Source organism: Cololabis saira, chromosome 21 (genome assembly GCF_033807715.1).
Source record: "Cololabis saira isolate AMF1-May2022 chromosome 21, fColSai1.1, whole genome shotgun sequence".
NCBI classification, from domain to species: Eukaryota; Metazoa; Chordata; class Actinopteri; order Beloniformes; family Belonidae; genus Cololabis; species Cololabis saira.
In genome coordinates this window covers 15700791-15717111 of record NC_084607.1, presented here as the reverse complement: position 1 = coordinate 15717111, position 16321 = coordinate 15700791, and the positions used below count along the sequence as shown (strand labels likewise).

General features: G+C 38.5%; 1 protein-coding gene across 2 annotated transcripts in view; it reads left to right on the top strand.

Annotated features, from left to right (window-relative positions):
• The first annotated feature begins 4851 nt into the window (after positions 1-4851).
• radil2a (Ras association and DIL domains 2a) overlaps positions 4852-16321 on the top strand; it is a 29653-nt gene continuing 18183 nt past the window's right edge. For both annotated transcript variants that reach the window (XM_061711097.1, XM_061711096.1), the window contains exons 1-4: positions 4852-5467; positions 8246-8587; positions 8944-9179; positions 10863-11191. In XM_061711097.1, the coding sequence (XP_061567081.1) occupies positions 5340-5467; positions 8246-8587; positions 8944-9179; positions 10863-11191 (1035 nt within the window). In that variant the 5' untranslated portion in view covers positions 4852-5339. The remainder of the gene's footprint in view (positions 5468-8245; positions 8588-8943; positions 9180-10862; positions 11192-16321) is intronic.

Sequence of the window (16321 nt, the reverse complement as noted above, 5' to 3'; positions counted from 1 at the left end):
TAAAAATATGCCATGCATTTTAAAAATACACACATTTACTATTTGCTAGACATGGTGGGTTCTATGAAATAAAATAAATTAATTGTAATGAATTGAATGTATTTTAAATATAAGACTTGCTGCATGATGTCACAGAATTCAACAGTAATGTTTAGTTTAGTTTAGTTTAGTTTAGTTCGATGCTAACTGCATTTGGTTGCCCTCTACTTTGACATGTGCAATGACAATAAAGTTGAATCTAATCGAATCTAGTTTCTCCTCACAGTTCTTTACTTAAATATTAGAATGTGTTTGGAAACATGTTGCTTCTGTTGGCTATGTGTGACAGACAGTTAAACTTTTCAGTTTATCACTTAACCCGCAAAAAAAGAAAAGAAAAACTGCCTATTTATTTGTCACCACTACTCAGCAGGAACATTGATGATCCGGACCAGCAAACTGACAAAACTTCTGCTTTCACAGAGGTGCACAAATTTGCTGATGATCAGTTAATCTGGCTGCTGCTTACTGTATGTCAGTAAATGCCATATAATTAAAAGTAAGGATGAATTGGTTTTCACATACTGATCCTGGATTTTGTCTTAGATTTTGTTTGGTAAATAATGAAAAGGTGCAATATCTCATGTGCTGCTCAGGTGCGATTGTATTTGCTTTATTTTAAAACTTGGTAAACAGTTTTTCTATTTGACTAGTTCCAGATTGCAGACATTCAGAGCATACTATAAGTCAGTTGTATTAAAACAAGTTTGGACTTGATCAGGTACAGGCCCAAAGCTACATATACAACGGTTATTATTAATAAATGAAAATGTGCATCAAAATTGTCTTATTATACACATACATACATACATACATACATACATACATACATACATACATACATACATACATACATACATACATACATACATACATACATACATACATACATACATACATACATACATACATACATACATGCATACATGCATACATGCATACATGCATACATGCATACATGCATACATGCATTCTGTACATACTGTACATACAATCAAAAATGAGCTCTGACCAGGCCGTGGACATCTGCGGGTGTCTTGGAGTGTCTTGGAGTGTCTGGTACCGTGATGGTAACAATGGATCTTTTGATCCCTGTGGGTTGTGGGGTGGTGTCTTTGTGGAAGGACTTGTTTACAACAGATGCCTTCAAATCTCTTCAGAGTTGTGTCTGGGGAGTTAGGTTGCAGGGTGAACCTCAGACTTTTTATTGTGTTCTTTGAGCCCTTTCTAACTAGTTCTGTGGCGATTACAATTGCATCTGACTGGTTTGGGAAAAAGCTTAGGTAGGTGGCAAGTGGGGCACACCCTTTTGAACACTGTAAATAAGCCAGAAGAGGTTGTCATCTGTCTACTTACATTGAGATCTAGCTGAAAGTTAACTATTTCACCAACAACTAGTTTGACGTAGCTCTAGTACTGAATGGCTCACTGTGTCAAAACCTCTTGATAAGCTTAAAAGATGCGTGCAGTCTGGAAGCTACTTTTTGTATCAGATTCATATGACCAGTTGACAAATGCTCTGTTAGAAATGGGAAGCTGGTTACTGGACAGCAATTATTTAAAACTGACGTCAATATCCCAAAATGACAAATAGTCTTATTACTTGAACAGGCTTCTGCAGTGCTTCAATTCCACATATACATATACATTTATACATCCACAGAAAATTCAAGTCAATATTTCAACACTTCAGAAAGGGTGTGAGTAATTTTTAAATGTATTGACATGGCTCATGATACACATTTTTGTTGTTGTAAATTGTATAAAAACATCATATATCAGTAAAAGTGTCCTTTATATGCATGTTTTTGCAAGTATCACTAATATGAAGTGTATCTGCTGCGAAAAATAAAAATAACAAAAAAATGTAAAAGCTGTCATTATAAGTAGACTGCTGAATCTTTTCTGCAACGTAACAATAATTTGAAAATAAATACAGTGTAGTATGAAGTATAATGACATTTAAGTGGTCAGAATATTGCAATTATAATTTATGTCTTGCAGGAAAACTTTGGAAGTAAATTACATGTGAAACTTGGCCTCAATTACTTCATTTTTATAATAAGTAACAAAAATAGTTTTCAATGTTTATTCAAGATCGATGAAGCAGCAGCAAGGAAGCCGGAAAGCCCCAGAAATCGATTGATTCTGCAGTTGCAGTAGTCCTACCGCTAGATGACGCCCTCGATACACAAGTCAGCTTCAAGGTTCATTCTGTTACAGTAAGGTTCCAGGATGGCACGGTTTTGAAGACATGTTTTTGGATAACAATAGTTATTATAATGTATAAAGTATAGTGACATAGTTTCCTTATTCCACCTTCACTCTCCAGCTTTACATTCACAATAGTGGCTCAAAAAAACGGATAAATAAGACTGGCTCTGGCGTGGGTAGTGCTCTGAAAACAGAATGTTGCACAAAAACGCTAAACAAAAAGGATAATTTGCAGTGAATAATTATAAAACAAGTATCAATAATCAATGGTAATATTTGGCTAATCGACAAAATTCCACGTGGTTCTCATATCAATATGAAAACCAATATTTATGCATGATGTACTCATAAATCTGGCTTTTTGAGAATCAGTTAGATGGGAAAGTATGAGGTTTCATTTGTTCAAATTGCCTGCACTAACACTCGGACATATAATACACAGGAAAGTCACACAGGAGACAGACAAACAATCAAGTGGGACATTTGTAATATGGATGTGAAACATCTGGCAAAATGCATACAATTTGAATATTAAAAAAAGTACATCCTGTAGAACTGTGTCGGTTTAGTGATCTACACAAACAATGTAGTTGTTAAAAGAGCCTTATCAGAAATAAAGTACTGTTAAAGGTTACTTAAACATGTGTTTTGGACAAGCGTCAGCAATCAGACTTCTGGGGTAAAGCTAACATGGAAGTATCACAAACTGCAGTTCCTTGACTGACCACTAGAGGCTCGAAAAAGTGTGTCAATCTCCATTCGACTGTATGTTGAATTGTCCAATGTTACCGCAGCAATTAACATGTTTACAATGTCTTAAGGTTTTTTTCCTAGCTTTTTTTTAAGCTACAGAAACCCAAGGCATCACAGAGGAAATACCTGAGAATAAATCAACAGTGTAGCAGATAGAGGTAAATAAATGTAGGATTGTGTAGGCCTATCAATAAAGTAAATGCCCACAGCACCTTTGTACATCAGCACTTATAAAGTTGAGCAACACCTCTGCAGTTTATACATCCCGACAGGATCCAGTGTAGCTACATCTCTTGTCCCTGTCTGTGAGTGCCCCCTAGTGGATTTATGCTCACTCGTAGATTACTCTAAAGCCCTAGAGACAAAATAGCAATTCACTTTTCAATTCAATTCAATTCAATTTTATTTATATAGCGTCTAATACAACAGATGTTGTCTCTAGACGCTTTCCAGAGATCCAGAACATGAACATAAACATAAATATAATTATAAATATAAATATAAATATAATCCCCCGAGCAATTATTACATAAACAATGGCAGGTAAAAACTCCCATTCACGAGCAATATAATAAAATAGAGAAGAGTGGGTGACACTGTGATTGACGCATGTCCCTTGCTCTGATTGGAGGAGGAACGGGAGCAGGGGAAACTTGTAAACTGTAATGTGAGTGGAAGTAGTGGATTTTCTTTTCAATACCTAGTTTACATTATATAATTAAGAAATAGTGGTAATTTAAGTAAGTATGACAAAAAGAATACACTTACCAACTGCAACTTTACTATCTGGTTGGGACCTGTAGGCTATGCCTGAGATTGTCCCTTTTTTTTTTATTATTGAGAAGAAGTTATATACAAAGAACATCAGACAAGTGCTCCAATATATATGTAACACAAAAATTATATAAAATTCCAGTGAATTTAACAGAAGTAGGGAGAATGACATAAACAAGTGAATAAATAAAATATGAAAAAGAAAAGAAAAAAAGTTAAATGTAAATACAGTATTCATCTTTAAAAAAAACTTCTCGTATATCAGTGGATGTTTTACTTTGTTTGGTGTCAATTAGTTTAAGGGATTTGATGTACTCTTTAAACTCAAGTATTTACATTTGTGTATGTGAAATGTGCCATACAGGACAGGTTTATAATAAAAGGTATGTCATTTTCTTCATGGACAAAATAGAATATAACACTCCTACAGTCAATTGAGATGTTTATCTTGATTTTAGACACTACATATTGTTGATTGATTTTTTGATTGAAATTCTTTATTCAGTCACTTCACCAAACAAACATTGAACACAAACATTATCAAAATAAAATAGTGACTGAAAAGGCACAGGCAGAAGCATAGTGCTTATATTAATGCCTGTCCTACATACCAACAACAATAGCAAAACTAATCCAGAAAAAACAGAAATATATATCCTTCATACATATCCTTTTATATGCTTTCATATATATATATATATATATATATATATATATATATATATATATATATATATATATATATATATATATATATATATATATATATATATATATATATATATATATATATATATATATATATACATACTTATACACATAATAATATACAGGAATTTGTTCAAATTGAGACCAGAAATTGAAAGATCGAGCACAATGGTAGAATAAATGAGTTATGGTTTCTGGTTCCACGTTGCAAAAAGTGCAGTTATTGTCAATATTTGAGGAAAAAAATGGAAAAATCTCCATTAGTTGTAGCCTGAGATTTGTCCTGCCTCCTTGAAGAACCTGGGCGTGGCGTCGCTGGGGCGGCGCGTTGTCGCGCCCGCGGTGAAGCCGGCGGCAGGTTGATTCATTCTGTCCGCGCAGCGACGCTCTCATCGGAGTTAACGGAGTCATGAAACGGGCTGCAACTTAAACCGGCTTTCCAGCGGCTTCACTCACAAATGGACAAGCTTTTTCTTCTCTACAGAACTTTCACATGTGTCGGGGCTCTATTTGTCTTGGAGAAAACAGAGGTGTGAAACAACTTGTTGAGGATTGATTGATCCCTTTTTTTCCCTACCGTGCGATCAGCTCAGTATAATGCTGGAAGCATCTTTCCTCGGTGTAAAGGGGTTTGAGGCGCTGTAGGACTGTTTTCTCTGCTTCTTGTGATTTTATTTTAGTTTTTTCTTTTTCTTTTTTCTTGGAGGAAGATGAGAGTTGACTAACCTCGTGGAAAACGGTTCCCTGGAAACGTCTCAACTCCTAAAGTTAACCGACAAGCTCCGAAGAATGAAGACTTCTTGTGGAATCTGCCATTTCAATAGCTTTGTTGTATTTATGTGAAAACAGAAATGATTTCTGAAGAAAGAAGCAGCCACGTAAATAAACAAACCCTAACCTTCCCAGTGGGTTTACTCATCCGCTCTCCGAAGAGGCGCCTGGCCAAACTGGGGAGGAAACCCAGCAATGGATCTCTGCAGTAAGTTCATTACTTCAATTCAATTCTATTTTATTTATATATTTATTATTTATATAGCGTCTATTACAACAAAATTTGTCTCTGGGCGCATATATGTATATATATATATATATATATATATATATATATATATATATATATATATATATATATATATATATATATATATATATATATATATATATATATATTAGGGCTGGGTGATATGGACCAAAAGTCATATCTCGATATTTTCTAGCTAAATGGCGATACTCTATATATATCGATATTTTTTCTGTGCCATAATTGGGGTTTCCCCCAAAGCATTATAGCATCTCTGTTAGCTTCATTTTTTCTGAGGCAAACCCTTAAAAAAACAGTCAGTTTTAATACAAAGCCTCGTGCCAAAGGTCACACAGGTACCTTTATTAACAGAGGTCTGCACAATATCAAAATGTATAAAACAAATGAAATAAAAATAAACTGCCTGCATATATAGAATAAAAATGCTTCTTGAATAAAATAAAACAAATATCCCTTTCCTGCATAACAATTAAATTAAAATACACTGTGCAATTAATACAATGTAGACAGTAACAGGCAGACTTTTCCACTGAGGTTGACAGTTGTGCAAATAACAAAACATTTGTGCAAATATCAAATAAAACGTTCAAGTCAATTTGTCACAAAATAAGCTATATCAAAATCATTAAAAAAAATAATATTTTTTTCCTCGTTTTTTTTCCTCGATGTAATCGATATTGTCTGGTACCATATCGCGTTTGAAAATATATCGATATATATTAAAATCTCGATATATCGCCCAGCCCTAATATATATATATATATATATATATATATATATATATATATATATATATATATATATACATACATCACATCATACATGCCATATCACCTCATATAACCCCTCATTTTATTACAAAGGCATGTCATAAATTGTTTAAAACACTGTAATATTGCTGCAATCAGATATTTAGGGGTTATTTTCTAACAGGGGTTATTCAACAACACTAATAACCTTTCACACTGTAATTGGAACTAGATTCAATATATTGTCATTCTCTCTAATCACATTTTTAGTTTTTTCTAAAATAAACGTATGGAGTGTTACAGCATTTATTTTCACCCTGAGTTCTTCAACAAAGTCTTGTATTCATGATGGGAGTCAGACCGCTGTGTAAAGTCTTCTTCAGCATATCCTAAGGATTGTCCAATGGATTAACTCAGTGGTAAATAAAACCATGTGTGAAAATGACGTTTCATATACAAGAAACCACTGTTTCATAATTGGAGCCTGTGGACCTCAAATATGTCATCATCTTGTGGTGGAAAAATCTAGCCATTCAGTATATTCAGGCAGTCGTCTGACCTTTTTTGGTTATAAGTGTGTGAACATTTACTTGTACAACTAAAGCAACCCCATATCATCATACTGCCCCACAGATTCGCATGGGAGGCACTAGATGAAGGATGTGTGGCTTCATCCATCGATCTTCTTATCTTATCGTGTCTATTAGAGGTGTTAAAGAGTAAATCTGGACTCACAAACCACATGACTCATTTCTATTGGTCAGCTGTCCTGTCATTATGCTCCCTAGCAAAGCGAAGCCCCTATTTTTTATTACCCACACTTATAAGTGTTTTTTCTTAATTTTCAAATTAAAAGCGTTTAAGACCTTTTATTTTCTCATGTCAATCCTTCCCTGGTTAGAAATATCAGGAACTAACACAAATACAAAACACTACAAAAACACAACATAAAATGACTACTATCTTTTTACATTCATTTTATTTCATTGAAACCTTGCTTTCACTGTAGTTGCTTGTAAGTTTCTGGTATTTTCTGTTGTCAGTTGTTCAGTTATTGTAGTGTTATATTATTATATTAATGTCAGCTGAAATGTAACCTGTGGTGGGGAGCTTTGTTGTTTTTTAATATGTATCTGTATTTGTAGCTGTGATGACTATTGATCCGATTAGAGGTCTCATTCTCTGATCAAACCAAATATTTAGTTGATAAATGAAGATTGGTGTCAACAGTGAGATACTTCAGAGTTTTTGAAACATTCAAACCTGTGTGCATTAGGAATGGGCGATATTTTACCGTTCACAATATACCGTCAAAAAAATTCCCCACGGTAAGAATTTGTCATCTCGCAGTAAAAACGTTTTTGTGTAAAGCCTGATTTATGGTACAAAGAAAGAAAGATATGAGCCTGAAAGAAAGAAATGAGCCTGAAAAAAAGATATGAGCCTGAAAGAAAGAAAGAAAGAAAGAAAGAAAGAAAGAAAGAAAGAAAGAAAGAAAGAAAGAAAGAAAGAAAGAAAGAAAGAAAGAAAGAAAGAAATATATGAAGTAGAAAGAAAGAAAGAAATATATGAAGTAGAAAGAAAGAAAGAAAGAAAGAAAGAAAGAAAGAAAGAAAGAAAGAAAGAAAGAAAGAAAGAAAGAAAGAAAGAAAGAAAGAAAGAAAGAAAGAAAGATTCCCGTTGATGACGTTTTGGCGGAAGGCGGATCTTGAGAGCGAGGAGTCATTACAGTTTTGCAGTACAGGTGGACTCATTTAATTGGTTTTTATTAATTCAATTTAATTGGTGTAGTTTAGTAGCATTTAGTATTTTTTTATCGTCATTTTTATCGTTATCGGGATAAATGCCAGAAATTATCGTGATAAATCTTTTAGTCCATACCGCCCATCCCTAGTGTGCATGCACAGGTAAAACATGGTGCATGTGCAGTACAGCTGAACATTTTTCCATCTGTTTCTCGTCTCAGATCCAGCAAGTCCGACACTACTGTCCGCTCCAACGACAGTGCGGGTGTCCGGCAGCCGGCCAAGAGCAAAATCCGCCGCCACAACAACAACAGGCTTTCCACGGTGTTCAACCACAGCCCCAACCTGCGGGACGGCAGCCGTCGCAACCAGATGGGGGGCAGTGGGAGCCTGGCCGGAGATCTCCAGGCCGCAGACGACCCAGCAGAGCTGTCTAGCCAAGTTTCTGTACCCGGCATCCTGAAGATCTTCGGCAGCGACATCTGTCATGGGACCCACTACAAGAGCGTGTTAGCCACCACTCAGTCCAGTGCAAAAGAACTGGTGAAAGAAGCTTTAGAGAGGTGAGGAGTTTCAGATGGTGCTGAGACATGTCGGGGAAACTCCCCCAAAACAAGAGTTATGTCAAATAATGGTGAGGATCAGTTAAACCTGAACAGTATGTACGAGATCTGTCAACGTAATATGCCCACCATCATGTTGACAGCTTGTAATTTTGCCTCATAACATGCATGCTCCTGTACATTCATGCCGTATTTTTTTTTTTAAAAGCCTAATTGCCTACAACCATGTCATCATAGCTAAGCATTCTCAAAAGAAAAAGTCAAAAATTCAGGACCTGAGCCAGTGAACAAAGAACTTATCCTCCGTCTCCCACCCACATAATCATCCTGCTTGAATTTCTGCTTTTGATTTCCAGGTACTGCCTGGAGAAAGAAGACGCCAACGACTATGTGCTGTGTGATGTGATCGGTCAGACAGGTGCTGATAACGAGTGGAAGAGGGAGTGCTTCAGAGTCGTGGGCAACAACGAGCGGCCCCTCGTGCTGCAGTCGCTCTGGAAACCCAAGGAGGGTTTCTCCAGAAGATTTGAAATCCAGCTCCGAGCAAGCGTGGAAGAGCAGTGTATGAAGGACAGAGACACAGTCACTGCAGGTACACATGTCAGCTCATGCCCGCTGAATTTAAGTTGAATCTACAGCTTCTTCAGACGTCCAGGATCATAGTTAGGGACCCTACACATGCACACATCTGGGTAATCAATCACTCAGTCTGCACAGGGAGTCTTCATCCGTGTTTCTTATTGCAGGGTAACTGCCTTCATTGTCCTGCTTATCACCAGCTAGAGCAGGAGGGTTGGCAAGCATGTGAGCGGCCAGGAGGAAACAAAAGCTGCAGCGAGGGATAGAGGGGGTTGGAGTGGCTCTGTTCTTATCTTTGTTTCATTTGAAGTGTCCATCAGGTCCTTAAGAAGCATCAAGGCACCAAAAAGCTCTTCTCACTGGGGCCAGGAGCTGCCAGAATGTGTCCACTCACTGCCGGGCTTTAGAGTTAGAATATATCCTTAAAACTTTGTTTAGTCCGTGGTTGCTGCATTCAGAATAAGAAGTGAGTCAGGGAAAGATACCCTAATCTTAATCCAGGGGTGGAGTTCTTGTGGTCAAACTGGAGCAGTTCTGTGTCTTTGGTATTATGTCACAACTATTACTGCTGTAAGTTCTGTTTGCTATATGTGGTAAACTTTGAATTGTTTCACCCTAGTTTTAAAATCCTATCATTATAGAGCAGATCCAGGACTGCTGCTTCCCCGTTAGTCATCTTTATACTAAACTAAGCCAACAGGCTGCTTGCTCTGAGTCAGTGTTTTTGTGTCTACTGGTATTAAGGCTGTTAGAAACGGTTTCCTCCCATCAGCAAAGTCACTTTTTGATCCAAGGATGGACAGATCACCCTTTATGCACAACATATGATCAACATAAATATGCCGGCTGCAGGCTGAGATCACTATTCAGGGGTCTCTAGCAGTCAGAGCCTGCAATAGTTCTCATGGCTCCGTTTTAAACCAACCACCCTCCTCCTCTTCCTCCTCCTCCTCTCATTGACCGGGAAAGCTGCCCTTTACCTCCATGGGTTTTTAGGCACAGAGCCCAGTCTGTCAGAGGGGTGCTGAACAATGTGGAAAACACCCATTTCCACAGCTGATAAGAGCAGCAGAGCACCGGGTGTGAAGCCCAGCTCTCTGGACATTCCACTGTGCTTAATGGCTCCAAATGAGCTGAATAGTGTTTGTGTTAACGTCAGACCAGAAGACCTGCTGTTGATATCAGATAGAGGTGGCCACATCTCTCTTTCCCTGGACATTTACTCGCTTTTCCTCCGGTCATGTTGCATTTGAGTTGGTGCCAGTGCAGCAAAGCATTATGTTTGGGTCAGTTATGCTGACCAGAATGTGTCCAGGGGTATTTCCAGTCCCCGTAAACATGACTTTATAAACAAAAGTTGTGCTTTTTCTTTAGCTGTTTTCATTCACTTGGGTCCTGCTGTTTAATTCTGATTAATTTGTTTTTATGCGTCTATTTTTTCCTTTCTTTTTTAGAAATAATTGTACATTAGAGACTGCTAAATAACAGACTCATGCAATATAAAAGTGTTTCCTAAACTACAAAATGCTATTTTGATGTGTGCACATACTCTTTTCGTCCAGTTTATTCCTTATAATACCATGCAGGAAAAGTCCAAGGCCTCTGTAATTACACAGATGCAACAGTTTTGCTTTCATCCTTTAAATAATGACATGTCGGGCACATCCAGTGACACGCTGTCTCTTTGTTAATCCAGGCGTCAATGCTCAGGCTCGTAAACTGCAGAAGAGCCGCTCCAGAGTGACCTCCCTGTTTGTTGGCGGCAGTGGGGAGGACGTAGATGGACTCGGGTTCTGGAGGAGTTTAAGTGAGATGGATCTGTCCGCCATGGGCAAGGAGGCCAGCCGGGCCCAGCAGAGCCTGCTCCGAGAGGATCCGGAAGCAGAGGCAGACAAGGAGGTGCTGCGACTTGGACAGGAGAAGGAGGAGACCGAGAGCAGCGATGACAACACCACCCAGTACTCCATCCACCCACCCTTTGACTTTCCCTATTTCCTCCTCCTGCAGGGCTACAACCACAGACAGGTGAGGCTCACAGCGCCGCTTTATCTTCTTAGATGTTCTGCTTGTACAAGACTTGCAGGGGATACATTTTATAAAAATCCCCCAAAGATTATGTAACAGAAATACCTCCTCCTCCTAATTTATATATATATATATATATATATATATATATATACAGACTCACCGGCCACTTTATTAGGTACACCTTACTAGTACCGGGTTGGACCCCCTTTTGCCTTCAGATCTGGCTTATTCCTTCGTGGCATAGATTCAAATTCCTCAGGGAGTTTCGTCCATATTGACATGATAGCATCAAGCATTTGCTGCAGATTTGTCGGCTTCACATCCATGATGTGAATCTCCCGTTCCACCACATCCCAAAGGTGCTCTATTGGACTGAGATCTGGTAATTGTGGAGGCCATTTGAGTACAGTGAACTCATTTTCATGGTCAAGAAACCAGTCTGAGATGATTGGCGCTTCATGACATGGCTTGTTATGCTGCTGGAAGTAGCCATCAGAAGACTGTGGTCCTAAAGGGATGGACATGGTCAGCAACAATACTCAGGTAGGCTGTGGTGTTGACACGATGCTCAGTTGGTACTAATGGGCCCAAAGTGTGCCAGGAAAATATCCCCCCACACCATTACACCACCACCACCAGCCTGAACCGTTGATACAAGGCAGGATGGATCCATGCTTTCATGTTGTTGACGCCAAATTCTGACCCTACCATCCAAATGTTGCAGCAGAAGTCGAGACTCATCAGAACAGGCAACGTTTTTCCTTCTTCTCTTGTCCAGTTTTGGTGAGCCTGTGTGAATTGTAGCCTCAGTTTCCTGTTCTTAGCTGACCGGAGTGGCAGCCGGTGTGGTTCTGCTGCTGAAGCTCATCCGCCTCAAGGTTCCACGTGTTGTGGGTTCAGAGATGCTCTTCTGCATAGCTCGGTTGTAACGAGTGGTTATTTGAGTTACTGTTGCCTTTTTATCAGTTGGAGTTGACTTTCCACTGTTTGGCATAAGGTTTTTCTCCCACTAGGGAATTTTTACCTGTCGGTGCTTATGTTTATGTAATTATTGCTCGGGGGTCATGTCTGGGTCTCTTGAATTGGAACCAGTCTGGCCATTCTCCTCTGACCTCTGGCATCAACAAGGCATTTGCGCCCACCGAACCGCTCACTGGATATTTTCTCTTTTTCGGACCATTCTCTCTAAACCCTAGAGATGGTTGTGGGTGAAAATCCCAGTAGATCAGCAGTTTCTGAAATACTCAGACCAGCCCGTCTGGCACCAACAACCATGCCACGTTCAAAGTTACTTAAATCACCTTTCTTCCCCATTCTGATGCTGATTGGAACTGAAGCAGATGATCTTGACCATGTCTACATGTATAAATGCATTGAGTTGCTGCCGTGTGATTGGCTGATTAGAAATTTGGGTTAACGAGCAGTTGGGCAGGTGTACCTAAAAAATATATATATATTGTTATATTTGGGCAAAACATTTGGGTCTCTTAGGGATCGTAATGATCAATTTTATAGTTTTCCAACTCACTGAGCAAAAATGATACTCATTAAAACCATTTTTAATCACAGCTTCAGTAATGTCTATAGGAATAGTTTGGAAGTACTTGTTTTCTTGGTATGATGTGAAAGGTAATCTATGACTCCAAACTGTTCCTGAATTTAGACAAATACATCTCATTAAGAGGACAAGAGGACAGTTTGTTTTTCTTTTCTGGAAGCAAGAGGCAAGCAGAGTTTTTACTGGCTAAAATAAAACATTTACACGTTTCTGTATAAGATACTATGCTCAATCAAAATGTAAGCGGATTAAAAACACACAGGGGTCCTTACACCTTTTTCTGTCTTTCGTTCAAAAATTGTTACTATTAAATTAAGACCAAAAAAAATCATTTTGAGCAACACTACCGACCTACACCTACACAAGTCACACTGAATCTCCTGCTGGTTCACCTGTTGTCAAATGTACTCACCTCAGATCTGCATTGATTGTGTTGCTTTATACTTTAAGTGTTCATATGAATATATATATATGATTATGTGAACTGCCACTATTATATAAAAACTTCACAATGCTTAGTTTGTCATCTTCCTTGATAGCTTCCGGCATGATAATGGTGAGATTACAGATGGGCAGGGCAAATTAGTCATATAATCACAGCCAAACAAGAGATCAGTGGACAACAAAGTGAAACGATACATGACTTTGTTTAAATACATAATCTACCTACTGTGGAAAATATTCATCATAAGCTTTGCAAAATCTGGAATTTGTGGTTGTCAAGACAGCTCTCACAACAAGATGAAACAGCATAGGCTGAGAACTTAGCATTTAACAATTCATTGGTAATTACTCACAGCAAGCTGCAAAATATTTACTTACAAACTCAAGTTTGTTGGCGTGAAGGGCTGCTCATCTTTCAGAATTACCTTGATGAAAGCTCTGTGACTTTCTTCTGGTATTCACTATACTTTACCTGCCAATAAATAGAGTTGGAGTTGTGGTATCCGGTGTCCAAGTAGTAGCAGGAACTGACTGATGTCACTCGTGGGGTTTTATGGGAACTAAGATAGAAGTACTTAGAGTAGAGTTAATAACTGCAGGCCTTTCTTTAAACGGCAACAAGTGTTGTCGTAACATGATGAGGTGGATACAGATCCATGTTTACGCTGTTAAATCTCCTCAGCACGGGAACGGTGAGGCAGCAACATCTTCCCTGAGGAGTCATGCAATGTTATATTTACACGGGTTTCATGAAACTGCTCTGTCACATGGAACACCTTTTTATTGGTTTGAATATACATTTAGATTATCTGATGATTGAACAAGCCCACACTTTCAATAGTTACTAAAAAGCTCAGAGCACAAATACTCAAGAGTCTAACTCTTCAGATAAAATCCCATTTGGTACCAAGTACCAAGTTAATTTAGATCTCGGATTACTGATGAGTTCTGTTCATGCTCAGAATGGGCAGGATGGGCTTAACCATCAATATCTGACATGACAGCTATGAATAATAATTCATGTTTGATTTCCATCCAGCATGCTTTGTTTCGTTAAAAAAACACATACGTTGACTATAATACAGTGGACATAATAAGTCTACACACCCTCACAAAATTACAGGTTTTTAAAATATAAAGACAGGGAAAAAAAAGCAACATAAATGTCAGACTTGCTATACCTTTAATGTGATTTTCCAGCAAACAAAAATATTTTAAAAATAAAAAGAATATTAAATATTTAATAATTGGGAATATTTTCAAGAAAACACTTACAACATATTTACTACATAAATCTATACATCCTATTATAACGGGGCTCTACATCTACATTGGCCATCAATTAAATTGATTTAAACCAGATAAAAGTCAGCTGTTACTGTTATGTTTGCTAAGGTAGGAATCAAGGGAAGGGGATAAAATAATGTCAAAGGCACTGAATATACAGTAGAACACTGTAGATGTTGTAGTCAGTCAAAGTATTGAAGTATTGACATTGCAAAGATCAGGACAACCCTCCAAAGTTGATGAGAAGATGAGGATAAACCTTATCAGGGAGGATACCAAGAGGCCAACAACAGCAGTGAAGGAACTCCAGGAATTTGAGGCAGGTACGGGTCACTCCTTACACGTGACGGCCATCTCCGTTATTCTGCACAAGTGTGGACGCTGGAGGTTATGCAAGCCCATCTGAATTAAGCCAAAAGATTTGTTGAGTCATCCCAAACCCTCATTCTATCCGTTGTCCCCTGGAGAAATACATTAATAGAAGGCTGTTGAAAATCTAAGTTAATTGAGTACGGTAAATAAATTAAATTCACTTATAAAATACGTAAATAGTATGAGATGGAAAGTTCGCTCGGTGGAAGGGAGAAGTCCTCGCTCAGACTTCGTGAGGATCACCGACAGAGGATCACACAAGCTTAACAGAGACAACAGTGTGGAAACAAGTGCGTTGAATTGAACGTCTTAAGTTAAGAACATCAAGGAGAAAATCCCAGAGTAAGACAGGCTTTGGTCACCTGTGTTATAACAGGACAGAGCAGTCCAGGCTCCAAGTGGGGGTTTTCTCAGAATTAAGTTGTGTGATGAAATAGGGAGGTATGTGAGGACCAGGTGCTCCTTTCAGGCTCAGACTTCCACACAGGATAAGCTGTCTGTCATGTGGCAGTGAGTGCACAGGTTCACGGTTCACGCAGGGGGAAACCTTGCCAAGGCATTTGGCAAAACGTGGAGACAACCCTGACTTATCTCACGTGTAGCACCTCAACATATCAGTGTACTTGTACCTTGTTTCTTACACATCACTGATGCTCAGCTCGCGGTGGTTTCAGCTCAGCTCATTCCCAGGAACAGGAAGCTACTCCTCGCAATGTTTTTCAGCCCTGTTGGTGGAGGATGGCTGACTAAGCATTGTACTGGTTCAACTGCTGCTAACTGAAACTGCAGCAGAGCTAATGTTTCTCTTCACAAAAGGTCGGTTTGAGCCAAAGTAAAGAAACAAGACATCTCTATGGTGTGTCACTGTTGGGAAACAGGAACCGAAAGCTGATGTTTTAGACTTGTTATTCACAGGCTCACTGGAGGAACACAACTGAAGTTTGGGCTGTTCCTAACTATTATTTTAATTATAGCTTGAGCTAACAGAGTAAACAGGTCTGCTGAAGATACCCAGTCCAAAAGGCCAAACCCGTTTTAAGTCACACAAAAGGAAATCTGAAAATCTACGGCATCTGGAACAAGCACATTTGTGGCAGCTGTGAGTCCAACACAATTTTTTAATAGATTTTAATAAGAGAAGAGCAACATTTATATTAATCTTCGATGGTCAACTGTACTTTTGCTTTTGTACTTGAATAGCCTCATGTTTGAGTTTGATGACGAACAATGTCGTGACTACACGTTGAGGCGTCTTGGCTCTGGTGCACAGATCATACGCTATCATTGCCTGACTAATAGTCTTAACGCGGTGACCCTGAAGGAATGGGCTTCACCAACGTCTCACCTGTAAGCCTTTCCATATTTGTCTCACCTGGTGCTGCACAGGTTGTACTTTTACCAGGTGATCCTGACGCTGTTTCCAAACACGCTGCTGGTGGACTTCCAACATGTTACACAAGTAAATC